This window comes from Durio zibethinus, chromosome 6 (genome assembly GCF_047325235.1).
Source record: "Durio zibethinus cultivar Kanyao isolate XHJ-2024 chromosome 6, ASM4732523v1, whole genome shotgun sequence".
NCBI lineage: Eukaryota > Viridiplantae > Streptophyta > Magnoliopsida > Malvales > Malvaceae > Durio > Durio zibethinus.
The window spans coordinates 9,095,065-9,104,215 of record NC_143167.1 but is presented as its reverse complement, the minus strand read 5'-3'; the positions used below and the strand labels follow the sequence as shown (position 1 = coordinate 9,104,215).

The 9,151-nt window shown below is 31.7% G+C and overlaps 1 protein-coding gene across 1 annotated transcript; it reads left to right on the top strand.

Moving 5' to 3' along the window:
- The first annotated feature begins 3,921 nt into the window (after positions 1–3,921).
- Positions 3,922–8,955, top strand: LOC111284864 (sulfite reductase [ferredoxin], chloroplastic-like). Its single transcript, XM_022873924.2, has 8 exons — positions 3,922–4,258; positions 4,567–5,352; positions 5,451–5,747; positions 5,962–6,159; positions 7,360–7,494; positions 7,810–7,926; positions 8,013–8,171; positions 8,330–8,955. Exons 1-8 carry the CDS (start codon positions 4,088–4,090, stop codon positions 8,534–8,536), a joined length of 2,070 nt encoding a protein of 689 aa, XP_022729659.2. The 5' UTR covers positions 3,922–4,087; the 3' UTR covers positions 8,537–8,955.
- The last annotated feature ends 196 nt before the right edge of the window (positions 8,956–9,151 follow it).

Here is a 9,151-nt window from a genome sequence, read left to right as displayed (position 1 = left end):
GCAAGTGGGGCTAAGTCTATGCATGATATTAATATTATATATGTTTGTTAATGATCAATCCAATCGAGCCTTAAATTAAGATGATTTAATTGATGTTATTCTTAAAAGTTTATATTAAAAATGTATTTAAGTAAGGTGGGGCTAAGTTTATGTATAATATTAATTCTATACATGTTTTGTCTAGGATCAATCCAATCTAACAATTTGAGTCTTAAATTTTGTCTAAAGCTGTGTAAATTATTTTTAGTTCAAAAAATAAAAATGTTGGTATTTATTTATTCTTTAGTAATTTTATTTTTTTATTAAACTTTAAAATATGATACATTAACATAATTTATGATATTTATATTGCAAATTTTTATATTTTTTTATATGATATAAATTATATTATATATAAATATAAAATAATATAATTAAAAACAAATTGAATTGAATTCATCCAAAGTGAAGGCTCTGTCTATTTTTTAAACATGTCCTGTTTTTTTCTAAGATCATTTTCTAAACATAATATTTTTGTCTAAATCATTGTAAATATCAAGCGCACCTTCATATTTTGGTGAATAACCCCACTTTTGACAGCTCTAGTTTATATATATTTATATATTTGTTAATGTTTATTTTCAACTATTTAATTTAATAATCAAGTAAATCTTCAGAGGTTCGATTTCAATTTCCTTCCTCTTTTTTTATGTAAGGTTCTGTCCCATTAAAATAAAAAAAAAAAATTTTGCCAATGTTTTAATAGTTTATATTTATCATGTCCAAATTTTCAGATTATTTTTATATTTTTAAATGAAAGGGGGGCCGTTGATTATTGGTCAAAGGAAACTTTGACAAACTTTTTTTTTTTGCATTTATTTATTTGTCATGTTATATGACATAGGTGCTGACCTTTGATTAGAGGAACGGCCCACACGTAGACTATTTTCTGCGGTCAGTCAATTACTTTTACTGTTACTAGCAATTTTGACTTTCTTTCTGCTCTTCACGCTAATAAAAAATTGCATGTAGGGAACTCTACCTTCTTACTGTATGCCTCCACCTACTTAATCAGTCCTCCTTTATTTTTTTATTCCAGATGCCATAGCCTCCGCAGCGCCGGCCCCTGTTACAAACTTCACTGTGGGTTAAACGTAATTCCGACCAAGTTCAATGTACCACTAAAATCTAAATCTTGTTTCGTATCTTTGTCCACAACCCTTCACGCTCTTTCTTTTGCCATGTTCGTAACGCGCTGTATGTGGGTATAATCGGGTCAAGTAAGGGCAGCTTCGAGGCCCGACCCCCAAATTTTTAAATAATAAAATTAAATGATTCCTCAAACTAAAATTATTAATTTTATTTATTTTTTTATGTGATATTGTAATTTAGTTTTATTTATTGTAATTTAAGATGTATTAAAATTATATTATTTATTTATTTATTGTATCAATCAATTATTATTTATAAATTTTAAAAATAAAAAATTTATCATAAAGATTAAATCACAATCATGTAATTTAACAAAAATCAAATAATTTTTTACCTTCTTAAATAAGATTTAAAATCAAATATCAAACATGTGTCTTTTATTTAATTTCTTACAATTTCTCTTTTTCATATAATTATTTACTTTTAGTTCTACTTTTTTTTTCTACCATGCATATTTTTTTTCAGTACAAAAGTCCTATTGAATCCATTTTATAAAAAGTTAAAAAAAAAAAAAACTCAAACTTCTAATTTTAAAGTTGCAAAATTAATTATTTTTCTTGCTTGAATGAAAAATATATAATTTAACAATTTATTTATTTATATTTCTTGTAAAAGAAAATCACTTATAACTTTAAGTAAGATTTACAATTTTAAGTTATTTAATCAATGTATTATGTGTCTTTATATATTGGTTTATTAATCGATAAAATTTATAAATTTGAAATTTTATATATTTTGTTAGGATATTACTTGCATATATATATTAATAATATAATAAAAAACATTGTATGAAAACAAAAATTTAAGATTTAGTATAACATTAGTTGGTCCTCTAAAATTAACTATCAAGATCTACAATTAGTTAAGTTATTTGTGAGTCATTCGAGTTTGATCCGAAAAAATTCAAACTTAACTAGTTTGTTGTTGAGTTAAACTTGAATTGTTTGAATAACAAGTTAAATCGAATTTAAGTAATTTAATATTCGATTTAAGAGATTCACAAGCTTATTTGAATTTTATCAAGTTTTTTATTTTTAATATATTTATATAAGTCATTTTAAAAAATATATAATAAATAATAAAAATATAATATTTAACATTAACATTTATAATTTTATCAAATTTAACCAAATTAAATATAAAATGACTCAGTTAAATTATAAATCAAACTCAAATGTGAAAAATAAAACTGACTAAACTCGAATTGAATATTCAACTCGAGTGCACTAATATAATGCAACTCGATTGCCACCCACTTAAGCAAGTCTCAAACTTGTGAAAATTTATCACTATTTATAACAAGGCAAATCATAACGTTTTTCATTTTTTCTTCAAAATATTTTTTAGTTTTTTTTCTCTCTCCAACATTCTTTAATCTTCTTTCCAAAACTTAGCTCACATAAAAAATAAAACCCAATTTTTGATAAAGCTCACTGTAGCCTCCACCAATTGCCATTGATTTCACAACTTGTATGTTATTCGTTATTCATTGTGCTGTTGGTCGATGTTTTGCTTTATTTTTTTTCCTCTCTATTTTAAAAATTCAAAAATTTTCAAAAAACTCAAATTGAAACTTATAGAAAAAAAACCCTTACTAATAAGTTGTTGTAATTATTATGTGAATTTGTAGTTGCTTTGTGGGTTTATTAGGTATGGGTAATTTAGGATGAATTCGAGTTCTATTGGTTTTTTTGGTGGTTGTTGGGTTTATTTCTAGGTTTCTTTTAGGCTATTGGTGTGGTTGCCGAATGAAATTGATTGTTTGTTTGATATTTGATACAATTTTCAACAGTAAAATTTTTATTTCCAAAAGGACACAAAGCCTAAAATTTGCATACAAACAAATATGCAAAAAAATTGAAAGTTTCAACCAAAAACAATCAATATAAGCAAAAAATACCATTAGCAGAAACTTTCAAAAGCAAAATCAAAATTTTAGATCGTAGCTTGAGATTGTTTTTTTAGGTTTGTGAAAAAAAGTAATTTTAGATTTGGTTTTCTTAGGGTTTCCTTTCAGACTAAAGAGAAAGAGGCATTATTTGAGAAAGAAAGTGTGGTAGCATAGTAGGTTCTCTGACTTTGGTGTCGAGGTTTTTTTTTTTGCTTTACGGTGGTAGTCACTAGTGACAAATGATGTTAACAATAGTGGATGATGATAATGCAGTGGACTGTGATGACAAGCTTTGATGGAATTTGAGATTTTATTTTCTTCAATTCTAAAAAGTAGCATAGAACTTTACTAGAAAAGAAAGAGCTATTGCAAAAAAAATTTGAAACATTAGAGAGAGGAGAATCAAAGAAAATATTTTTATTGAAAATGACTTATAGAGAAAGAATTCATTTGATTTAAAAAAAATGATGAAGAAGGAAAAAGAAAAAAACACAAAAAAAATAATTTTAGGTAAAAATATAATAAAATAAATTATAAAATAATTAAAGTATTATATTTTAAATTTTAAAAAATAAATTTAATTCGCGTTTAATTATTTGATATATATATATGTATGTGTATATATATATATATATATATGTGTGTGTATGTGAGTGTTTGTGATCTTATAATTCACCTTTTATAATACAAAGTGCCGAACCGATCATCCCAACGTTGTCACGTAGAAGTTAGAACGTTGCGCGTGGGCCTGTTTTTAAAGTCCAATATCGATAAAAGAAAGTCCCGTGTCAGGCTTGTGATTTTTATTTTATATTATTTTCTGATGTTTATCACACTTCACAGTCACACAAAATTTCTCCGTCGAACTCTCTGCGTTTTCTTCGCAGCTGTCGATCAGCCTCTGTTTTTTTCTTCTTCATTTGACAAGAAGGTTGAAAAACCTAGCTGATTTTTTTTGAAGAGAAATACAATTGAAGGGCTAGGCTTTGGCTCTTCTTTGAAGCCATGACGACGTCATTTGGAACTGCGACGAGTACCGTGATACCAAACGATCCAAAGATTCGAGTTCAGAACTTTACGGGGTTGAAATCTTCGCATTCTATAGCCTTGAAGAGGAATCTTCGCATGTTTACCGTTACCTTCTCCAGTCCTTCTCTCATTAGAGCTGTCTCCACGGTTAGTTTTATTTATTTTTTCTTTTTTTTTTAAAGAAAAAAAATTTTAATTTCATTTTGAACGTTAATTGTTGTTTGGAAGCTAAGAAAGTCTGGGAAAATTTTGCAACCTTTACTACTTATATGCCTTTTGCTCTTTTTTTAATTTCTTTTAAATTATTTTTATATTCATATTTTCCTCGGTGAAATAAGATTCGTTGTAATGTATATATTTATTTTGGAACAATTTTAGCATTTTTTTAAAAATCTAAAGTTGCAAATTTTAGATTAAATTGTTTGTTTTGAATAACTTGTTGAATCCCATTTCAGCCCGTGAAGCCTGAAACCACTAAGACAGAGCCAAAGCGAAGTAAAGTTGAAATATTCAAAGAACAAAGCAATTTCATTAGATACCCTCTTAATGAGGAGATACTGACCGATACACCCAATATAAACGAGGCTGCAACACAATTAATTAAGTTCCATGGGAGTTATCAACAGTATAACAGAGATGAGCGAGGTACAAGGTCTTATTCCTTCATGCTTCGTACTAAAAACCCTGGTGGCAAAGTGTCAAACCAACTCTACTTGACAATGGATGATCTTGCCGATCAATTTGGTATTGGGACGCTTCGTTTGACCACAAGGCAAACGTTTCAGCTCCACGGCGTTTTGAAGAAGAACCTCAAGACCGTAATGAGCACTATTATTAAAAACATGGGTTCGACACTTGGTGCATGTGGGGATCTCAATAGGAATGTGCTTGCCCCTGCTGCTCCTCTCATGACAAAAGAGTACCTGTTTGCACAGGAAACTGCTGATAACATTGCTGCACTGTTAACTCCTCAGTCTGGTTTTTACTATGATGTATGGGTTGATGGGGAGAGATTCATGACATCGGAGCCTCCAGAAGTTGTGAAAGCCAGGAATGATAATTCTTATGGCACGAATTTCCCTGATTCGCCTGAGCCTATATATGGGACTCAGTTCTTGCCAAGGAAGTTTAAAATTGCAGTGACTGTGCCAACTGATAACTCAGTGGATATTCTCACAAATGATATCGGTGTTGTGGTAGTTTCTGATGAAAACGGGGAGCCTCAGGGATTTAACATATATGTAAGACTACTAATGACAGAAGAAATCATTATTTTTTCCATTTTTTCTTACACACTTTTATACCTTAGAGCATTCATTTCTTGTAATTGTCATTTCAGGTTGGTGGCGGCATGGGAAGAACCCATAGGCTGGAGACCACTTTCCCACGCTTGGGAGAATCACTAGGCTATGTGCCAAAAGAGGACATCTTGTACGCTATTAAAGCCATTGTTGCTACTCAACGAGATCATGGCAGAAGAGATGACCGTAAATATAGTAGAATGAAATATTTGATCAGCTCTTGGGGGATTGAAAAGTTTAGAAGTGTTGTTGAGCAATTTTATGGAAAGAAATTTGAGCCTTTCTATGAGTTGCCTGAGTGGGAATTTAAGAGTTACTTGGGATGGCATGAGCAGGTTGGTGTTTCTTTTTTGGGGACATCATCCATGATGTCTTTGATTTGTCTTATGGTTTTTAACTTCCACATTTCCTAATTACTTACTTTGTTTTAATCTTTTGATTTTATGCTTGGTTCAGATTGTTTTCAACTCAAGCATGATTCTTAGATTATAATACAGTGACTTTTGACCTTCTTGGTCACTTTTCTGACTGGTTAGAAACTTTTGACAGGGTGATGGTGCTTTATTTTGTGGGCTCCATGTAGATAATGGTCGCATTGGAGGAAAAATGAAAAAGACACTGAGGGAAGTAATAGAGAAGTATAATTTAAATGTGCGAATCACCCCAAACCAAAACATTGTTTTGTGTGACATTCGTAGTGCATGGAGGCGTCCCATTACCACAGTTCTTGCTCAGGCTGGTCTGCTGGTAAGTTGTTTATTACTTGCTACAGTTACCTATCTGATTTCTGAACCTGCACTCTACAGTGTCTGCAAAAGTTTTAGAGTTGAACATCTTAATCTAATGGTTAAGAATATTTGCCTTGTCTATTGTGTTAGGGTTGTTAGATGATATGACATTATAATCCAGATTTTAAAGAAAAAATAAAATAGGTTAATGAATAATTAGCTGGCGGCATTTGATGATAGTTCACTAGAAAGTTGCATAAATTTATGGCATGTTAGTTTCTAGACAAGACCGATAATGTGGAATCATGAGAACCAGTTATGCAATTGCGTAGAATACCACCAAAAAGATTGGACAGAAGATATGAAACCACAGTTTATTATATTTTTCAGTTCCTTCTTCATTTTCAAATAAGAAATATCAAGATGGGTTAAGTAGGGTGCTGGCTGAGTAGAAGTCATATTAGCATTAAGAGTGTAATGACAGCTTAAAGTTCTAAGTAATATGGTAATGCAAGCATTTTGTCAATGCCTGCTATCAGCTAGCAATAATGTGTTAAGTGTCTACCTAAAAAACAAAAAATTTCTTATACGATCAAGGGATTATTGCTCAATCATAGCTGAAGGACAAATTGGTGAATGCAAGAGAAGATCACTTTAACCCTTCAAAGTAAAGGGTAAAGAGATATTAATCATTATTACCTCTGCTTCCCAAATACTGAAACATAAATTTGTTGAAGGACTGAACTCCTTGGATTTATTGCAGGCCTGCTCTTACATTACAAAACCACAACGCAAGAGTAGGTTTATCACACAAAACCCTAATATTTGAATTGTATATTCAGATGTCAATTGCTCAAGTAATCCTATATTTTTTGTGAAGCCTGTGGCTGACCTAGTTCATCCATGGAGTGATGGCTTTGTAGTCTGTAAATAACTTTTTCTGGAATTTACTATCCATGTAGTTTGCACTTGGTGCATAATCTTTTAACTGCTTTTCCTTTTTTTCTTTTTAAGTTTTCCTTGGGTTGCAATAATGTTACATGGTTAGTTTGTAAGTGTTTCCTTGGCTTCTCAGTATTCATTCCTTGAATTTGTTTACCTAACTCTGTTTTATTTCGTTATAATTTATATTTTGTATTAAATGTATGGACCCCATGTGAACAGCGTGAATTCGTTATAATTTATACTTCGAATTTGTTTACCTTCTTGCTGCGAACAGCATCCTAGATATGTGGACTCCCTGAACTTAACTGCTATGGCTTGCCCAGCTTTCCCACTTTGCCCATTGGCAATAACTGAAGCTGAACGCGGCATACCCAATATCCTTAAGCGAGTCAGAGCTGTCTTTGAGAAGGTATATTTACCTAATACACACTCTTGTTAAATTTAAATGACCCCTTGTCCCTACAAGAAGACTGATCTAACACTGAAGTTAGCATGACAATTGGCTGAAATTATCACCTTCTTACCAAGGGGAAATTTAACTGCTGCATGACCCTTTTGAAGATGTACTTTGCATGGCTTTCATTTTATTTTCAAATTTCTACGGACAATCTGTGTGTGTGAATTTCTATAGTCTAGTCAAATTCTCCTCCCTATCTATTATTTGAATTCGCATGAAATCAGGTTTGGAGCTCTAATAAATAGATATGCACTTGCCTAATTTCAGGTCGGTCTCAAGTACAATGAGTCTGTGGTGATAAGGATAACTGGCTGCCCTAATGGTTGTGCTAGACCATACATGGCTGAGCTTGGACTGGTTGGTGATGGTCCCAACAGCTATCAGGTAGTTCAATCATTTGATGTGATGCCTTTCTATAGTGATCAATTAGTAGGGATAACTTGGTAATTTGTTCTTGTTGTTAAAATTAGATTTGGCTTGGAGGAACACCCAATCAAACCCGATTAGCAAGAAGTTTTATGAATAAAGTCAAAGTTCAGGATCTTGAAAAAGTTTTTGAACCTTTGTTCTACTACTGGAAAAGAAAAAGACAACCTAAAGAATCATTTGGCGACTTCACAACCCGCATGGTAAGTACTGAACAACTAGCATGTTTCCATTATTATTCTCTTTGGGCACTAGTGGGAAAATAATCTAGTACTTTTTTATCTGCATTCCTTTGAAAAAATGTTTTATGATCAATCGAACTAATGGTACAGCAACTGACGAGGATGTTGATTTCTCTCAGGGATTTGAAAAGCTTCAAGAGTTGGTGGACAAGTGGGAAGGTCCAGTGCAAACATCAGCAAAGTGTAACCTAAAGTTTTTTGCGGATAAAGGGACATATGAAGCCATGGATGAGCTTGCAAAGCTGGAAAACAAGAGTGCTCATCAGCTGGCAATAGAAGTCATTCGCAATTTTGTTGCTGCCAGGCAAAACGGTAGAAGTGAATGAGTCCTTTGAGATATTGCTGCTGCTGCATTATCCACCGACCAAATTACTGGTATCTCTTTCGGTAACACGTTTGGAAACATCCGGAATGGATGAACTATGGGTTTTTTGAAATCATTTTCTATTCAAGTTTTAATACAGGGTCTGGATTCTCCGTGAATTGTTCTGTCCTATTCCCTTGAGTTAGGGAACGAGGAGGAACAAATTTTGTTTTATTAATATAAATCCCTGTGTTGCAGGGACTTTAGATATTTCTTGTTAGACTTAATGAACTATAGCTTTAAGAGTGGAGAGCAAATCGGCTAGTAATTTCTCAAGTGTCAGAAATATCTTGATATTTCTAATTACAAAATGAAAGTTAAATTGATATTTATCGTCAATAAATTTGACTTGACATGGAAGTCATGAACTTCATTTTTTTATATCCGAGGGGTGATTTTGGTGTCTTCTGTCTGTTTCTGACAGAATGGTGCTGACTTTTGCTTGTCTAATCTTATTAGGATACACAAAAATTAGTTGTAATTATGAAGGTTATCCAAATTATGTTTAACAAAGATGCCATAACACATATATGAATGGCTGATTCAAATGCAAAATTTGATAGAACATCCATTGACT

What these genes read in the sequence shown, in the direction of transcription:
- LOC111284864 (XM_022873924.2), top strand. Translation starts at nt 4,088, where the DNA reads ATGACGACGTCATTTGGAACTGCGACGAGTACCGTGATACCAAACGAT. An exon ending in TTGCTCAGGCTGGTCTGCTG is followed by an intron (nt 6,160 to 7,359) that starts GTAAGTTGTTTA and finishes TGCTGCGAACAG; the next exon opens with CATCCTAGATATGTGGACTC. An exon ending in TCAGAGCTGTCTTTGAGAAG is followed by an intron (nt 7,495 to 7,809) that starts GTATATTTACCT and finishes GCCTAATTTCAG; the next exon opens with GTCGGTCTCAAGTACAATGA.